Source organism: Camelus ferus, chromosome 15 (genome assembly GCF_009834535.1).
Source record: "Camelus ferus isolate YT-003-E chromosome 15, BCGSAC_Cfer_1.0, whole genome shotgun sequence".
Classification (NCBI taxonomy): Eukaryota; Metazoa; Chordata; class Mammalia; order Artiodactyla; family Camelidae; genus Camelus; species Camelus ferus.
In genome coordinates, this window is record NC_045710.1 from 22,822,630 (window position 1) to 22,843,227 (window position 20,598).

The 20,598-nt window shown below is 32.5% G+C and overlaps 1 protein-coding gene across 1 annotated transcript in view; it reads left to right on the forward strand.

The window, feature by feature from the left end:
- BIRC6 (baculoviral IAP repeat containing 6) overlaps positions 1-20,598 on the forward strand; it is a 197,486-nt gene that overhangs the window by 158,759 nt on the left and 18,129 nt on the right. Inside the window, 3 exon segments of the mRNA XM_032497324.1 lie at positions 4,104-4,314; positions 18,844-18,989; positions 19,640-19,750. Coding sequence (XP_032353215.1) covers positions 4,104-4,314; positions 18,844-18,989; positions 19,640-19,750 — 468 coding nt within the window.

Consider the following 20,598-nt stretch of genomic DNA (forward strand, 5'->3'; position numbering starts at 1 on the left):
AGAAAGTAAAAATAAATTTTAACATAAAATTACCTCATGTACTGCCATCCAGGAATAGTGATCAGTAACATTAGTAACTATGAGTGTATATAGAAATGTGAACAGACAGATTGGTAATGGAAGAAGATGAAATTATGAAAATATTTGGAACTTAAACAGAATAGCTATTTCTAGCAGAAATGGAGAGAAGAAGAGTGAAAGACTGTTGGGGCATCAACATTTATACATTTAAGCCCTTGTAATTTATGTGTGGGCTAGAATGAAGAGAAATTCTGCACATATTTTTGTCAGTCATAGCTGCTAAGCTAAACAGACTTTTCATGATTAATGAAGTATTTTTGTTCTGTTTTTACCCATTGATTTCTGCTCCCAGAATTTTATTAGTCAAAGTATCATTGTAGATTTTTTTTTGTTTCTTTCTTTTTCTTGTTCCTTTGTCCTATTAGATAGTTTCAAAAAGGCAAACGTTTGACTAGTTAATATGTATAAAGTTGACTTACTCTTAAGATGCATTAATTGTAAAATTTGTAATTTTATGGCAAATAAAATTCAGCTGTAATTGTTTTGACTCTCTAGGTCCTTTGTATTTCCATAAACATATTAGAGTCATCTTGTCAGTTTCTACTCCCAACAAAAAGCCCATTTGGAACTTGATTGAAATTACATTCAATCTATTCATTAATTTAGAGAGAGTTAGCTTATTAACAATATTGGATCTTCTAATATATGGGCATTATGTATCTGTTTGTTTAGATTTCCTTTAATGTCTGTCAGCTGTGTTTCTATTTTAAGTGTTTTGAACTTACCATATTTATCCCAGTTTCATTTTTTATGCTATTGTAAATGATACTGTTTTTAAAATTTCATTTTCTTACTGTTAAAACATAAACAGTGCACTTGATTTTTATTTATTCACTTGATGTCCTACATTGTGAAACTCACTTAGTAGTTGTACTGGATTCCTTGATATTTCTGTACAGATAGATAATCATGTCATGAACATTAAAGACAATTTTATTTATTCTTTCCAATTTATATGACTTTCTTTAAAACAATTTTTAAAATTCCACTATCTAGTTCTTACAGAAGTTGTCAGTTTGTGAGAAAAGTGTTCAGTCTTTTCACCATTAAATATCATGATTGACATAGGGTTTTTGGTTTGGCTGGTTTTTTTTTGTTTTTTTTTTACATTTTTTTATTGAGTTATAATCATTTTACAATGTTGTGTCAATTTTCAGTGTAGAGCACAATTTTTCAGTTATACATGAACATACATAGATTTATTGTCACTTTTTTTTTCACTGTGAGCTAGCGCAAGATCTTGTATATATTTCCCTGTGCTATACAGTATAATCTTGTTTATCTATTCTGCATATGCCTGTCAGTATCTACAAATTTTGAAATCCGAGTCTATCCCTTCTTACCCCCAACCCCCTTGGCAACCACAAGTTTGTATTCTATGTCTGTGAGTCTGTTTTTGTTTTGTATTTATGTTCTTTTTTTTTTTTTTTTAATTCCACATATGAGCGATCTCATATAGTATTTTTCTTTCTCTTTCTGGCTTACTTCACTTAGAATGACATTCTCCAGGGACATCCATGTTGCTGCAAATGGTGTTATGTTGTTGCTTTTTATGGCTGAATAGTATTCCATTGTATAAATACACCACATCTTCTTTATCCAGTCATCCATTGATGGACATTTAGGCTGTTTCCGTGTCTTGGCTATTGTAAATAGTGCTGCTATGAACATTGGGGTGCAGGTGTCATTTTGAAGTAGGATTCCTTCTGGATATATGCCCAGGAGTGGGATTCCTGGGTCATATGGTAAGTCTATTCCTAGTCTTTTGAGGAATCTCCATTCTGTTTTCCACAGTGGCTGCACCAAACTGCATTCCCACCAGCAGTGTAGGAGGGTTCCCTTTTCTCCACAGCCTCTCCAGCATTTGTCATTTCTGGACTTTTGAATGATGCCATTCTGACTGGTGTGAGGTGATACCTACCTCCTTGTAGTTTTGATTTGCATTTCTCTGATAATTAGTGATATTGAGCATTTTTTCATGTGCCTATTGATTATTTGCATTTCTTCCTTGGAGAATTGCTTGTTTAGGTCTTCTGCCCATTTTTGGATTGGGTTGTTTGTTTTTTTTCTTATTAAGTTGTATGAGCTGCTTATGTATTCTGGAGATCAAGCCTTTGTCAGTTTCATTTGCAAAAATTTTCTCCCATTCCGTAGGTTGTCGTTTTGTTTTACTTATGGTTTCCTTTGCTGTGCAGAAGCTTGTAATTTTAATTAGGTCCCATTTGTGTATTCTTGCTTTTATTTCTATTGGGTAGACTACCCTAGGAGAACATTTTTGAGATGTATGTGAGATAATGTTTTGCCTATGTTTTCTTCTAGGAGGTTTATTGTATCAAGGGGGAGGGGAGTGGGAAGGGACAGACTGGGAGTTTGAAATTTGTAGATCCTGACAGGCATATGTAGAATAGATAAACAAGATTATACTGTATAGCACAGGGAAATATATACAAGATCTTGTTGTAGCTCACAGCAAAAAAAACTGTGACAATGAATATATGTATGTTCATGTATAACTGAAAAATTGTGCTCTACATTGGAAATTGACACATTGTAAAATGACTATAACTCAATAAAAATGTTTTAAAAAATTAAGTAATTTCCTTTTTTACAGAGGTCAGAATACTTTTTAAAATTTTAACTAGAGGAGGGATGGTAAAGCTCAAATGATAGAGCGCATGCTTGGCATACATGAGGTCTTGGGTTCAATCACCAGTACCTTCTCTAAAAATAAATAAATAAGTAACCCCCCTTTCCGAAAACAAGATTTTAACTAGAAAGAATATATGATAACATATCATTTGTTGCTTTTTCTAACTCGCTTAAGATCATAGCTTAATTCCTTTTGTGTATGTGCCTTTATCTTAAGTTCTTTAAATCTCATCTATGTGTTATCAACTTACTGTGATCTAGTAATTACTGAATTATCTTATATTGTCAATAAAATATTTATGGCATGCCTGTACTCTGATAAACCATTGCAAAACAGTTCAAACAGGTACATGATGACAATTAATTCACTCTAACATTGTCCCTCCAACCCTGGTCCTTTTTCTACTTGAAACTACCTTTACTAGGTTTATGGTAAATATTCTTAATATTCTATGTCTATGCAAATATACCTAGTACATATGTGTATCCCTTGTTTTGAAATAAACTTGAAATAAAATATTTATACTGTTCTGAATATAGTCTAGAGATTGTTTCTTTTAAGTATAGCTATGGTGGCTCTGTGACACCTCCAACACCTAGAGAAAGACTCATATGTTTGGTTAGAGCCAGTATCTGCATACTTCCCGTGGTTTGTGTGTATAAGGAATTATCTCTTGATGGCACTGTCCATGAGAATTTTTTGCTGTGGTGGAAATGTTCTATGTCTGTGCTGTCCAGGTATTAGGTCCTTATTTCACATAATTCACAAAAGTAAATTCCAGTTGGGTGAAAGCCGCAAAACCTAACAAAGCAACTTATAAAAGCTTTAGAAGCAATACATGTTCTTAGAGTAGGATATCCATTCTTAGATGCATGTAACATGTATTAAGAAAGAAAATTAATTTGACTTATAGCTGATAATTGAAAGATAGCATTGTCAACTTTTTTTTTCCTAACAAGTTGATTTGTTGAATTATACTTCTGATAAACTGTGGTCATATTTTGTTTTACCTAAGATACAATGGCTTCATTTCAATTTAATTTTTAAAATATATTTTTATATCATACTGATAAATATACTTACTGCCATAATGGATTATCTGGACTACTTAACCATTTTTATGTGTGATATACCTAAATGGTACTTAATTACATTTCTTGTTATCTCCCCAATTCTATGCCTTATTCATTTTTTTGTTCCCTGAAAGTGCCTATATACTTTTCATATTGGTCCTTCACTAACATTAACATAAGCCCATTTACCAACTAACCAATTAATAATATTAAGATCCAAGTAGAAGCTTCACTGCTGTGGATTTACTTTCATATTGCGCATGTGCTCATTTTATGCTTTTCCCCTTTCCTTTGTGTAGTTCTCGACATGGCAAGGCATGTGCCACTCTATCGAGCTCTGCTGGAATTGCTCCGGGCCATTGCTTCCTGTACGTGCATGGTGCCCCTATTGTTGCCTCTTTCGACAGAGAATGGTGAAGAGGAAGAAGAACAGTCAGAGTGTCAAACTTCTGTTGGTACATTATTAGCCAAAATGAAGACCTGTGTTGATACCTACACCAACCGTTTAAGGTACTAGACTTTGTTCATTTCTCTTGACCTTGGCTGTAACGATCTTTTTTTAATAGCTTTGTGGTTTTTTAAAATGATACATGCTAATTAAACACACATATGCACAGGTAATAAATAAAACTACAGAGAAAAAAGTACCTACCAAATCCTACAGTCAGAAATGTTTATTCACAGTGGCTTATCAGACAGCTCCCTCTGTGATCTTATAGCTATAGATATAGTTTTTCTTAAATGCTATCACAATTACACAGATAGATCCTAGTTTTATTCAATATTGAGATCAACTATATCTTCACTGTCATTAAGTTCATATTGCTGATATTCTTAATACTTCTGAGTATGCATTGTGTATAGATGCTGTATTTTACTTAACCATCTATTAGTGGACATTTGAGTTATTTCTGATTTATAATAACCTCAGACATACATCTTTCGGAACTTGTAGAAGTCTCTGCAGAGTAGATTCATAGAAGTAGAACTGTGGGATTAATGGATTTTAGAAGTCAGAGGATTCAGTATTTGTTAGAGTTATAATAAAGTTAGTATTTATCTTCTTGGGAAATTGAGTTTTTAAATGAATCTCTGATTTAAGTTTATACCTCACTAGAAGTCAGATGGTGAGTTTTGTTATCAAGAACTCTTTTTTAAATAACGTTTTCCTGGTAACTTTTTCAAGTCTCTTAGCAGAGTCCATTCAGTGGTGTCAGTTTTACTTAAAGATGATGCTTCTATAAACATCAGTATTAGGCCAGAGGAAGTATATTCCTTTGTCAGTGGTCTTTTTGATTGAATTAATCTTCTTTACCATTTTTGCCATATATTTGTTCTACCTGTTCTCACTTACTTTTTAAGAACCTAAAATTTGGGAAATGCAGTATACATCAAATGATGGCAGAGAATTGGTCATTAGAGAAACGGTGTTTGGCAGTCTTTATTTTTCAGAGAGAAACCAACTTGTCAGATTATCATGACTCTGTTAGCTTATTGTACTATCATTATCACTTTAAAAACTAGTGGCTCACTGACAGGCAGTAAGAATCACAAATTAGAGAAGAGATTAAAGAAGAGCCACTTGGTAGCAATATAAAAAGCTATAGGGTCATACTGTTACTAGGGAAGGAAAATGTAAAGGTATATTTTCTTTGATAGTGTGAGACTTCTGTTGTAGAGAAGAAAATAATATTATATTTGGTCCCATCCTTTGTGGCAAAAGTCTTTCTAACTAGTAATCTAAGCAGCTTTAACATAATTGTATAAAAAGAGTGTGGTATCATAATTGAACTGAAGACCTGATTTTCTAATTGAGTTAATGTCTCATTGAGACGTGTCTAATTGAACTTCCCATTCTCTGCCCTGGCCTTCTGTGTTCCTTACTCCGGCACAATAAACATATATTTTTTGACAAAGCAATTAATAATGCAGATTACACAGAGCTTTGAAATTGCCCTTGTGTGTTTTTAGGGGCAATTTACTCTTGTGTTTCTGTATCTTATATTTCTCTGTTTTAAGATGTATTATACTCATTTACAACTAAAAATTAAGAATTTATGAAACCTTGAGTGGTTTTTCCAGTAGTATTTTATTTCTTAGATGAAAAATTGTGCAAAGATTTGGAATGTAATTATTATTGCTTTGGTTAAAAATATTATAAATTTGCTGTGTTATAAATGTGAGAATAAAACCATTAAAGTAAGAATAACTTTCTTTAAACTATGTATTTCCTTATCCCATAATTTCTATTGGATCCTGCAAAAATGGAGTTACAGTGTTCTGAGTGCTAAGGTAATTATAGAAGATGCTTATTGCAGTAATTGGAATTTGTACACCTAGAGTACCTTTTTCATTGCTTTTATTAATTTAATGTATTTCCTTTTCACATAGCATGCAGTAAAAATTTTTTTAAGTAAACTGCATGAAATGTATTAGTTAATGAGTGATTCACTACAAAAACTTAATTGCAGTTAGAGGATAACCAAATTTTGTTTAACTGGAGCTCTTTATTTTTCTAGTTGGTTACCTGGAAAAAAATATTCTTCAAATTCTTTCCTTCTTTCAGTAAGGGAAAAATGACACTTCAGACTTCTAAGTTCTGTACCAGTAAAACATGCATGTAAAGATCATATTGACAATGCACAGAGCTCATTTCATTTGTTATTTTATCTTTACAGTGACCCTGTGCAGTAACTATTTTAAAAAACTATTTTACTGATCAGGAAATGCTCATAGAACCAGAAATGACACAACATTGTAAACTGACTATACTTAACTTCAATTTAAAAAAAAGAAACACTCGTAGAGAATTTTGTATTAGGGTTTGAATATGCATCATGGTTGAAATCCCTCATGATATCTATAGCCTCTATTAAAAAAAGAAGCCAGAGAAACATATATGTTATAACACCCCTGCTTTCATTTGAAAGTTTGGCATCTTGAGAATTCACTTTCCACTTCACAGAGAGAGGGTAAAATCTTTTCTTTTCCAGCCTTTTAAAACTTAAGATGTATTTCTTTTCATATTTTCATTAGAATAAAGTGAAGAGTATAGTCCAATTTCTTATAAAGTCTTAACCCACAGAAGTTGGCCTAAATTCAGTTTTAACAGTGTCAAAGTGCAGAGCTTCCGCCTCCTCCCCACCCCCCTACCTGTCTGCCTCATCCCCCCAAAAAATCAAAAACCCAGGATACTCTAAGAAGAGAATGGTCAAGGCAAATACATTCTGTTTATATATCACTTTTAGGATATGTTTTAGTGCTTCATCAAGCTTTGGAGTTACGGCTTTAAAATTACTGTGTAGGTGTACCACAGCTCAAAACATTTTTACATTATTTCTGTCTTTTTTTTTCTCAGTAAGAAATAGGAGGCCCTGGGGGCTTGCTGGCTGGCTGGCTTTCTTTCTTGCTTTCTGCTTTCTTTCTTTCCTTCTTTCTGGTGAGACAGAGCGAATATTAGTTTACTAATTATGTTTATATATCTTATTGTATTACTTTGTTTTTTTCTCTTATTTCTCACTTGTACTTTTTTTAAACCAAGCACATACAAAAGGCATGTAATTTTTTTTCCCTTCAAATGAAATTTTAACATAGTACTCTTTGGTCATCTTAGATAAAGAAAAATAGGTTCTCTGTAATTTGCAGTCTTTAGATGATAATTATTGTTACATATAATGATTTTCATTGAAGTTATTTCTTCTGTATATGTTATACTTAAAACTTTTATCTTTTGTGGATGAAAGGAAGGATAAAATGTTTTGCCCAAGTACAAAAAGGTAGTTTACTTTTTACTAGTAGGAATAACCTAATTGAGATTATCCTCTCTTGAAGACAACGCCTAAACCCAACTAGTTTTGATCTCAGAATTCAAAAAATGATGGAGACTGTATAGGTTAGCTGACTCTTCCCCCCAAGTCTGAAATCTTCTATAAGAGGAAATAGAAAAATATCATTAAGGTGAAAAGGCAGATTGTTTACTTTGCTTTTATCTAATTTGTGCTTTAGAAAATTGTGATTATATTTCGATAGATAAGATCTGGCCTGGTCACAAGAACATCACTGATTTGTTCGTTTAACAAATGTTTATAGAATGTTCATGAGAGCATAACAAGAAAGTTCTTTTTTCGAAGGGACTGACAGATAAATGGGGAAACAGTAACTAGACAGTTTTAATAACACAGTACATGGTGTATTGGAAGTATAAGACATTACTGGAGGATCAACCCAGATTTGGAAGCCCAAAGAATAAGTAGAAATTGACTAAATGAAGAGGGACAGGGGGCTGGTATACCAGGCTGCGAGAATAATGTTAGCAGTGGAAGAAAGCATAATGTATTCAGGGAAATCTAAAGAAGTTTGGTGTGCCTGGGTATCCTGTGGGTAGGAGATAGAGGTGGGAAATGAGGCTAGAGAAGAAAGCAAGTGCTTGAAGAACTTCATAGTTCCTTGCACTTAAATATGGTGAAGAGCTATTGGAAGGAGTTCAGCAGGGCTCTAATTAGATTTGCATTGTAAAAAAGATTATCTTGCAGTATAGCTGAATAGTTGGGATGGAAGTTAGACTAAACTGCCATGGAAGAGATTTTCATCCTTTCCATCTTGACATTCGAGCTATTTGTGTCCTCTCCCCATTCTGCCATTCGTGGGGACTGAGGATTTGTGTCCATTAGCATTCTTGCACTAATATTATGGATTTACTGGAAAGTTAGTTCATGAGTAGAAATACTTTCTATGTTCTAGATGTTTGACTTTAAAAAATCAATAATATAACTCAGGCTTTAAATTATTTATTAACTACATTATTCTGCCTATGTATTAATATTGGCGACTGCAAATTTATCCCTAGGAATCTCCTTCAATAAACGGCAAGTGCTATTGGGTGAATGGTTCTGGGAGCATGGTTTCTTTTGATAACATAAGAATCTGAAGTCTGTAATCCCACGTGGAAGTTTTCCAGTACTGATCTTACCAGGTTATTTAAGTGACCCAGTTAGACAGGAAACAATCATTTATTGGCTTGACAGAGGCTCAGAATCATTAGTAGAGAATCTAAAGTCTCTTAATGTTAAGGTTCAGGAATGGCAGGGTGAGACTACATGCACATTCATACATTCTTCTGCTATTTCTTAAAGCTGTCATCCAGCTAGAATTATAGATGTGGAAAATTTATATGATGGTAAGTAGGCTTTAGATATAATTTTTCTGGAGCTTTTGTCTGTTATTTTAGAATTCATCTAACTCTAAAAAGAGTCCTCAGGTAATAAGAGGATTTTTATTAATCTGATCAGATAAGTCAAACCATTTTCATGGTTGAAAACTGAAGGAAATTTTTCTTGGTAGAAATTCTTCGTCAGTGTGCAGAGTCTTGGCATGAGATTCTTAAGAGGAAGGACTTTCAAATCTTATACCACCTATGCTATTGTAAGAATCTCTCTTTAGATTTTTTTTAACCAAACATTTTATGTAAAGAGGAAATTTCAAATTATTACCATATCAGAAGAACCAGTGTCATTTGCCATAAATAACCTAGCTTTTGTTTTTAAATGTGGCCACAGGTTAGAGTGGCGTTTTGGTTCTCATCCTCACCTTAAGAGTTTTACAAAAAGTAGCTGGTTTTTACCTTAACATTCTTCTCTTCCTTTTTACTTTTCACTTCCCTGCTCAGCAAGATACCTAGTGTCCTCTTTTGATCCCTGTCCAGCAAAGCACCTTATAACTAGGTGTGTCCTACTGTTCCAGAATTTTGCCCTTTTCAAGACAGACTTATATAAAGAAGGAAATGACCCTTTTGCCTTTCAAGGGGGCATTGTATTTTAATAAAGGATAACTCAGGTAACTCTTGGGTGAAGGATGGATTGACGATGTATTAGTTGGGTTGCCTTCTACACCATACCCCCTTTTAGGCAATATGCTGAGGAGATGACTTGGTAGAATCAATATTGCAGCCATAATACTGAACTTTTTACACATCCAAAGGCTTCAGTAAGAATGACTGCTTAGAGGAGGAACTTGAGTTGGCACAGTGGCACAACACAATGGGAATGCCTTTTATGCCTGTCAATTCTATAATTAAGAGTTTTTGCTGGTATATTATAATAATACATGAAATATAATTATATATGCATGTATATATCAATAGACATACAGATATCTGAAAAGTAGCCTCTGAATTTTAGCTTTTTTTCTTAAAGTGAAAGCAAGTTTATTTAGAGAGAGACACACTTCACAGAGAGTGGGGTCCATCTCACTCAGAAGGGAAAAATGGGAAAAGGCTTAGGAGATACATACTGTGTAGGCAGAATATGGGCCATCTCAGAAAGGTGAGAGGGAGAGAAGCTGAGAGGTGCAGGGTGTTTAAAGTAAAAGTAGATACACACTCCATAGACAGAGTGCGGGCCTTCTCAGAAGGCAAGAGAGACAGTGACCCTGAATTTTAACTTTTGAAATAATAGACTCTAAGGCATGTTTCAGATTTCTTCAACTATAATTATACCTTAACAGAATGATTATCTGTTAGGGGCGAGGATTAGTTTGGTGACTGATAATTACAGTACTCTGCTGGGATTGGTATTAGTGTAAACCAGAGCAGTATTCAAGGAATGAGTATACTTCTCATTTATCATCTGCTTTCTTGGCCAGATTAACTGTTGATATGGCAGGGTGACAACTAGGAGTGATTTATTATGATTTAGGCTGCCTTTAAAAAGCCGTTAAATATTTACTGTACAAATTGCATTAAGAATTTCCTAAAGATAATACTATTTTAATATTCTTTTACTCCTGATTCTGTATTTTTATTATCTACCACTTCTTCTAATAAGTCCTTTCAAGATTCACAATTTGTATTAACTGCTGAGAGTGAATTTGAATCTAATGGTTAACATAAGTAAACTGATTGATACTGGTGTTGGCTGAGTATTAGTAAGCATTTATGTTAAGATAAATCAGGAATAACATTCCTTTAGGAAGCACAGAGGACTAGGCCAAAGTGTATTACTTAAAAATAGATAATTTTTATGTTCAACACTTTCCAACTTTTTTCTGAAACAGGCAAGATTAAAGGTAATTAATTATGAGGATTTTTTTCAGAAATTAATTTTTTCTAAATATATATGACATGTTTTGTAGCAAAAACATATACTGGTTTTACGCCATTTTAAAAACATACCTTAACTGTACCTATAAGGTTAAATGTATTTATCACTTAAGGCCATTTTCTGTCATCATCTGTTGCTTAAAATCTAAACAGAATTGGAACATTTCAGGATGCCATCATAAGGAAATTTTGTATTTTTTTATTGTTCAATTGAAAATTTGAACAAAAATGGAGAAATGGTTGACTGAAGTATTGGTTCTGTTTAACTTTGTTTGCCACAATAATACTAAGTAGTTCATTTACTTTATTTCAGAGAAATTATTTAAAAAGTCACTTTAGTAGTCACTTCAATAGAAAAATCAAAGGAATTCCAAGATAATTAAATGTTCTTATTTCTTTTGCCTGTCTTCTGCTGTAATAGGCACTTAGGAAGAACAAATAGTTTAACATTTATCCACAAAGGATAAGTAGAATTCACTCAATGCCTAGTGTTTGAAAACTTCTGTTACCATAAATGTTTTATTTTTCAGGTGCCCTCAGTGTAGCAATTTTAACACTTTTCTTTCTTCCCTAACACAGAAAAAAATTTATCCAAATTAAAAATAATTTTACCCAAAAAGTCTTAATATCTGATTTTTTCTTTAGTTTTATAATTTGTGTTTAGTAGTTTTAATTTTTAGATCTACAAGCTGTGGAAGAAATAGTTGCCTAGAGGCCAAAAGAGAGGGGTAGAGAGGGAACGCATGCCAGAATGAGAGCATGATATGAAAAGTAGGAGGTAAAGGGTGTTTAAAGGTGTAAGCAGCCAGTGTTAGATACGTACCAGAGACAGCCTGTGATGAGATTTTTACTGATGCATTAGTCCAAGGTCACTACCACTTAATTTTATACTGATTATGAGAAATCAAAATCTGGTGAAAATGAAATTTTTTAACTGTCAGAATAATGACTTAGGCACATAGAAGACTGAAGTATTTCCTGAATTCCTTTTGTTTTGCCAATTTGAATAATTTTGATTAGTATAGTGTTTATGTTCCAGCCTCTATGCTTTTATTGATTTCTCTTTTTGTGTCTGGAGAGTAAGCCAGACTGCTTTAAACTGTGAGTAACTTACAATAAATATATAATAGCGTATAGATTTATATTAAAAATACATGGAAGTAATACTATAACCTAACTTTTATGTCGGATACACAATTTCAAAAGTTCTCAGGTGTCTGTTACTAGTTTTTCCTGCTCTGTGTGGTAGACAAGAAAATATTCTTGTTTGCCAAAGAATGAAACTATTGCTTAGAGTTTAACATTTAAAAACTTACTAATAGTTAATAAATCTTATATTTAGCTCCCCAGTCCCCTGACGCCTGTGATGTTCATTATCACAAACAATATTTATGAAGAAAAACAAGTTAATTGACCCAAAGCCCAGATACTTCTATTTTTATACACCATTGCTCAAAATTGTTCAGTGATCACTTAGGTTTCATGCTTGTGTAAAGGCTAGACTTGAGCCTTAGCTGGTTCCTGAAAAACACTTAAAGTGCCAAAATGCTGCTTATTCTGTTATTTAAGTGATGAACAAAAACTCATACAAATTAAAAATTGACTTAATACTTCTACCTCAGTAGCATAACATACCAATATAAAATGATTATTTGTTCCTTATCAGATTACATTAGATGAGCTTAATGTTTCAGGACAGTTCCCACTATCTTTATCTCTGACAAAACCTCAAGCAATCTTAATTGCTGAATTTGAAGTCTCTTGCATAGTAAGATTTAGTTTATAACCTATCTTTCTGGGCATATCACAGTAAGTAACCTGTCCCATGTTATCAGTTGGTTTTTAAACCTGTAAAAGATTCTCTTTAGAGTTCAGATAGTTCAGAACCACCTTTTTATAAATGAGGAAAACGAAGTCCATAAATACTGTGATCTATTCCAGGTTCTCTGATGTTTAGTGGCAGAGCTATAAGATCTAAAATCTAATGTCCCAATCAAGTATATTATTTATCAAGTTAACCATCCAAAGAACAATTCAATTTATGCATCAGTGAATAATTAGAAGTTGGGGAGGTGTACTTTTCTCTTATTTGCCTTTGGAAATTTAGGATACATTCAAAATATTTTAAATGTTGACAAGTAAAATTTTTTAATTGAAAGATTTGCTTCTGATAGTTAAAGTATATACAATAATGAAGATTCTACAGAATTTTTCTGATGTTTTCTTTTGCTCATCTTTTTTAATTCCCCTGAAGAATTTTTAAGTTAGCACTATGATAAGATGTTAAAAGGCAGCATGTTTCATTAGATATGCACAACATTCAAGTTGTGCCTAAGAAATAATTACTGGATTATTACACTAAGTAAGTTAAACTGTAGAACGTGAGCTGGTGGCACTTACATAATTATCACTCAAGTGAAGAATACGTCAGCTTTACCCATTTGATGTTTTCCTTGCTCAGAAGAATTAATAAAAAGCATTCCTCTGAAAATGTCTTACTTTTTGATGTGTATTTTTCTTCTACTGTCTTTTCAAGCTGATCTGGTATCTACTTGCAGAGATTGGGGCAGTGTGTTGGAAATAAAATTATTTTTTCTTTTCAAGAGTTTGTATAGCAATATTAGATATTTAAATAATAAGCAAAATACTCCCCCCTACTTATGACCAGTTATTGATGAACAGTTTATTTTAGATTCTTAATAAAAGAAAGAACTCAAAAGCATTTCTGTTGTCTCTATTAGTAAAGGGATTTGTGGCATAGGTAACATAATACTTTAAACTTTTATATATATATATTCTGCTTGAATTGGAATTTAATTATCTAATGTGAAAGTTCATTTTCTTCCCACAAAATAATCACAGTGAGAAGATATGACCCCTTCAGCTATTTATTTATTTATTTATTTATTTATTTACTTACTTACTTACTTACTTACTTACTTACTTACTTACTTACTTATTTGTTTGTTTGTTTATGGGAGTCATTAGGTCTATTTATTTATTTGTTATTATTATTATTATTTTTTAATGGAGATACTGGGGATTGAACCCAGGACCTCATGCATGCTAAGCATGTGCTCTACCATTGAGCTACACCCTCCCCTACCCCCTTCAGCTTTTAAATACCATTCTTGGTGAAATTCATCTGCTGGCCATTCCAACCTGTGTTATGTCAACATGAAGTCAAAGTATAGCCATGGTAGTTTGGTTTCACTTTTGAGTAAGTGTGACACTTCATAGCTTCCTTGGAATAGGAGCAAAGGCAGATATTTTGTCCTTAATCTTCTGTGCAGACTTCGCCTTCTGGACTCCAGTAGGCAAATAATCGTGTTTTGTATATTTAGTATTTGATAATTCCACCAAAATTTTGAAAGAGGGACTTACTGTCAATCAAATAATCTTAATTGCCAATGAGGACATGACACAAATGGCTACGTTAAGTGTAAGGTGTTCTTTCACTTTGAACTTCTCTTTAACATCATTAAAGTAAGCATCCTTGATTGCTGTTTCCCTTAGCTATCTCAAAGTGTCTTCTAGTGCGAAGTTCATATTATAAAATAACTGAATTCTCTTGTAGAAATTACCCAATTCCTTTTTATCTAACTAAGCAATAAGTTTAGTTGATCTGCTTCTTAAAAGACATATCTTGTGTCAAACTTTCTTATTTTAACTTCTTTAAAGTTCCTGTAGGTTTCAGTTCCAGTTCTCATTTTGTTTTCATTGGAAAAACATTTCCTAGTGTCTTCTTTTTACCTCTGCCTCTCAAATGTACGAAATGAAAAAGACCTAATTTTTTAGCCAAGAAGCATTTATTGTAGCCATATATTCTTTTTTAAGTTTCCTTTTTTGTTGACCTTGACCAAGTTCAGTGGTTGATCGATCAGCTTTTTACTTGGTGATGGAGACAGCAATACCAACATTTATTTTAGTATCTCTTCTTTGCCTCAGCTGAAGTGGCTCTTGGTGAAGCATATTACTTTTGGCAACCCATTCCACAACAGCACACAGCACCTTTATTTATCCTGTAATATTTAATCTGACCTAAAAATTGTTATATTTTTATCTAATCTAGAAATCGAGATTTTTCTTATTTTCAAAGGCTTCTAAGACCGCTGTTTTGAATATTCCCTTCTCTCATATTGCTTATTTTTGCTTCCCAAGACAAAGAAGATTTTATTTTCAACTTTCACTTAAATTATACTAAAAACTAAAATTCATACTTCCTTTTGGAAAGAGTTTAAATAAAAACAAGAAAGAATCTAGAGTTAAAAACTAAGCTTTAAAGTAATCATGGAAAACACTCATCTTATAAAGGTCTTCGCCGTGTGTAGTGATGCATTTCAAGAATTTTCATATTTTCTGTAGACATTAGAAGCAAATAATTCTCCACAGTAATAATTAAAAAAAAATCTTTCTACTTACTTTTAATTTTTTTGAACTGTAATTCCTGGCAAAGAGCTCTAGAAACTGTGGAGTGTGGTATGACACATTGTTTTATAGGTTAATGTAGAAGTTTCATTCTCTTAGAGTTTTAGAATCTTTCTCTAAGATGCTAATTCTTATTATTTCTGAATCTGGACGTTTCAGCATTGTGGTCTCCTGATTACTTCTTCAACATCTCACTGTGTTTTAAATATTTATTTCAACGGTGTGATAGTTTTCCTTTAGAATTAGAAGTTCAGGGGATTGATGTGGTCTTTTGTAATGTTCAACCAAGAAATAGCTACATTGAGCTATTTTCAGTTTATAGGTTATAAAAGAACATAGTTCTGATATTTTGTAGTTAGCCTTACAAATATCAACCTAATTTGGGTGATAGTATTAGCAGAGGCAATTCAGTATAACTGAATTTTGAGTTATGGGTTTTTCTCTTTTTGTTTACACAAGAGAGATTTGCCCATTCTGCTCACATCCTAGTTCAGATTATATGTCACAGAGCCAAAATTTGCTTAATTTATTAGCTGTTTAGTTGGAATTCACAGCATAGTGGAAAATGTTTGCAGATAATTCTGTGCAATAGTAGAAACTTCAGTTGATTCCTCGTATTTCTTCAGGGCAGTGATCACAACCAGATTCAACGTATGCACAAAGCAGCGGATACCATGGTAGCGGCCGTCGCTGATTGCTTTTACCATGTTGGATCCATTGTCAGTCTCAGAGACCTACTTCCAGCTAGGTGCCTTGAACTCAAATAGCTTTTCACACAGACTTCAGGATGTGAGCTAAGGTATGGCCTTTTTTCATGAGCTGGGCCTACATATGGGTTTACAGTAACCTGCAATTTTTATAGAAAAGAGACTATTGGCTGTAGTTTAATGTCAGACAATGACTAGTTTTAGTCATCATTAGGCAGGTAGTGTGTGTTCTTCATATATTTGAAGTAATCTCTTTTGGAGATTATTCCTTTTTCTCCTGTTTGTTTTTGTCACGAATACTATCCACCTGAAGATTTCTCATTAGAACCTGGTGTAAAGGTCTAATTAAGTCTGTTTTATGATTCAACCATTGTCTTCAGTGTGAGATATATATGACCATATCTTTTATGCATTTGGTGTAAAAAATAATATTTTTAAACCTTCTGTGGAATTTTACACTATTTTTAAACATTTTTAAGATTTTGAAGTCAAAATAAAATTTTTTTCATCTTAACTGATTCCACTATTTTAATAATAGAGATTTCTCCTACTAATCATCTTTTAAAAACTGAAATTAGGATATTGGTATTCATGAATAGGGCTTGAAATTTAGAATCAGTAGTTTTCTGAGGGTAACTTGCTCTAAATTGCATTGATGCAGTTTACTCTCCATGCCAGAGGTTCTTGTTTCTTCAAGGAGAAAATACCCTGATTCTGGAAAAATGAGCTTCACTCCTGTTATCTTCCTTCTCTGCTTGGCAAGATGTATTTCTTTAAGTGAAATCTTTATTGAGAGTATAAGGGATCAGCTGACTGATAATAGATTTAGGAAACCATCTTTATTTTATTATAGCTGTAACCATAACTCTTTTGTTTTCTCAAAGTACTTAACATTGTTTTCCTTTTATGGTTCAGTGGCCCTATTACTTAAGAAATTTTTTTAAGCCCCCAAAAGAGAATCATTTACAATTGGTGATTGAATCTTATAAATTCATATGGTGTACCGTCAATCAGCTTATGCACTTTCCTTGATTGTAAGTGTTTGACACTGATTTGTGAATAGCTATTGGTTAATGCAGAAGTTGAAAACCTGTTTGAGCTTATCTAGCAGAATCATATCTTTATTTAAAAAGTTGTCAGACTCACCATTAAACTATAGTCTCAACTTTTTTTATAGTTATAAAAGATGCAATATCTTATTTGATTCTAGCAGCAAAATGTTTATTTAAGTCTTAAAACATTCATTCCCTATATTCTCCTTACTTACATATATAAAGTATGTTCATTTACACGTTCACACATAGAAGTTGATAACTAAAATGATATATACAGTATAATATCTACCAAGTGGTTCCTGAGTAGCAAAGGAAAGTTAGACATGTGTTCTCTGGGACTTCTGTGTACCTCAGGGAAGATAAGGGAGCATAGGAGAAAAGGCAGTAACCCAGGGACACATGCTGGCTCCTAAGTTAAATCATCTTGCCTGGTGAGGTAGTATATACTTTATAGTTAAAAATATCTGTAGGTACTAGTTTTTCACACATTGAAACACATTCAGAAGTCATGCATAACACTAAAACCATTTACCCTTGTTATCCCCCTGAGTGGCTCTTCTTAATTTACCTCTTGGGTCTACCCAAAGTTAAGCATTGAATTGCTTCTGAGCAGATATTTGTCTTTGTGATACAGAACAGTTTATTTGGACATAATAGTATTATTTTGTTAAGGACATTCTACCTTCTGTTAGTCTTTTTATAGTTCTCTAAGGCTCCATGCCCACTTCGTGAAATGTTATTTTAATATAATAGCCCAGACTTTTTGTTAGTAGATGCACAAACTAGAAAAAAAAAGATAAATAGTTTAGATTATACCTTAGCGTAAACATTTTAAACACCTTTATTTATGTGTGGTTTCAGTTTGTTTTAAATTGTCTATTTAATGAATTAACAAAGATGTTGATTTTTAGTATCTAAGCAGTAGTATAATTATTATATGAAGAAAATGTACTGAGAGTTGAAATAGAAAAAAGGATTCTGATATTTAGTTATTTTTATTATCTTGTAATAAAATTACAAATACAGTAGAAGTACCACATTCATCTAGAAAAGTTAAACATTCTCATGCCTTATACACTGAAACACAGTTTGATATGTCTGAGTATATTTTAGACCCTGAATAGGGAATGACAGAAGAATATCTTTAAAATGATTATGCCCTAAAACTTAGTGTTTAAGTAAAGGTTCGGTGTATAGAAGTACATTGTATTAAGTAGTGAATCTGCACTTTACTCTGGAATATTTCTTTTTTTTCCCTTGTAAATTAAAATATTTTGAGTGAAATACATACAATATTAAAATTAAAAACTACCTGTGGATCTTTGATTCCTAGGTCTTAGGAGGCAGGGAATAGACAGCTGTCACTTTTACATATGGAAGTGATTTCTCTACTGCTAGGTACTTAAACTATATAAGTGTGTTTTTAAAGGTGTGGATCCAAGGACATACCAGGTATCTGGCTTTTTTTTACAGTATGACATTTCTATAGTGTTTATCTCTTGTCTACTTTTGCATATGAAGAAAAAACCTACCCAAAACTCAGTTTATTGTTGTAGGCATTATCCCTGGCTTCACAAGCAACAATGCATCTAACTTAAACTACTTTTGGTATATATCGTGTGTATGTCAAAAGAAATGCACACTATCATACTGATTTTTAACCACTGTTACTGACTTATGAAAGTATTTATTTTTCGAAACTAAAATCTTAATTTTCCTTGCATTTCTTTTCATATTGAAAAAACTTTTTCAGATCTAAAAGGGAAAATATTAAAACAGGAGTAAAACCAGATGCATCTGATCAAGAACCAGAAGGACTTACTCTTTTGGTGCCAGACATTCAGAAGACTGCTGAGATCGTTTATGCTGCCACTACCAGTTTGCGGCAAGCAAATCAAGGTATAACACTATTCCCTTTATGCTCCTTTTCTTTTGATACAAAGATGTTTCATTTACTACTGAAAACTGCCTTCTCATCCCTCTGTGTTAATTTTTTTCAAGCAAGTTATTTATGTAAAGATTCTGCTCTGTGTCAGGTTTTCAAGCTAATTGTGAATAGTCTCTAATTTTAAAATATTAATCTCTACTTTGTATGATTACCAAGACTAAATTTAGTCAGCCGACAGCATGCACCAAAAATTTCTTTTCTTTCCATCAAAGTCATGAAATTGAAAAATGCAATTTTATTAGAAAATAGCACAGTAAGACTGTGTAAGAATTTAGTTAAAATTGGCATTTTCATGTATTAGCAATGGAAGACATAAAGCCTTCTACATAATCTGTTGTTCATTTCTGCTGTTTTTGCCTGAATGGATGTTAATTAGCATTTTAAGAATTTAAGCTTTAAATTTAATAAGATTTTTAGCTCTATTAGTTATTTTTATGAAATAGAAATCTTTTAATTTTAAGATAGTACAGTAGGAAGATAATTGAAGAGTTTGGTAATTTTTTGGAATTAAAAACTTGAACTCTAGAAGTTAATAGTTTTGTTTGTTTTACTCTTCTAAAATGTATACTTATGTTATTTATCTTGAAATATTAAATAACAGAAAAAAAACTAGGTGAATATTCAAAGAAGGTGGCTATGAAACCCAAACCTTTATCAGTATTGAAATCACTTGAAGAAAAATATGTGGCTGTTATGAAGAAATTGCAGTTTGGTAAGTTGAAATTGTAATCTTCATTTCTTCCGATTTCATTTCACTTGTTTAATAGTATTATTGAAATGTGGCTAGTAAAATTAAAGAATTTAAAACTTGCTTTTACCATGAATTATTCATATTATCTATATACATATATATGTATGTATGTATATATATACACACCCACATGAAAAGTTTTATCATCTATCTTTGAATTTCTATCTCTATTTATAGTTAATGTTTAGAAATCATGATTCAGTATAAATCTAGGGGGGAAAAAAACAAAGCCAAATAATCTGACAGGCAGAAAGAAGAATATCTTTTCTTTCTTTAACTCTCCATTTCTGTATATCCTGGTCTGAAGGAAGCCAAGACCTGGGACTTTACACTCAAGTCTGTTACTCTTACCATTTTAGAATTCTGAGATTTACCTTTGGAAAATGTAGTTACATGTAGTTCACTTGTAGCCTTTTCTATTCTAAAACTCTTGACAAGTAAGGACTGATGAAAAGATCATATCAGCACCACTCATAAGGTGTTAGTCAGCAAGTAAACACTAGAATTCCAAATTTTGATGACCATTATTAACTATTACTGCATGTGCTTCTTTTCTATTCTTGAGAACTATCCCAAAGGACACTGACTATGTTAAAGTAGGAGACAAAAAAGCATAGATTTTTGTCATACAGTCAAAGTCATAAACCAGATGAATGTTAGCCAGCCAGGAGGCTTCTCTTATACAGCACTTAAAATCTTAAACTCAACAAGTTGGATGTGACTTTAAAAGTAATTGAGTTTTGCTATCCCTTGGCTTTTTAAATAATCTAGGAAATATACAAGCTTTCTGTTGAGTTCTTTAGTAAACT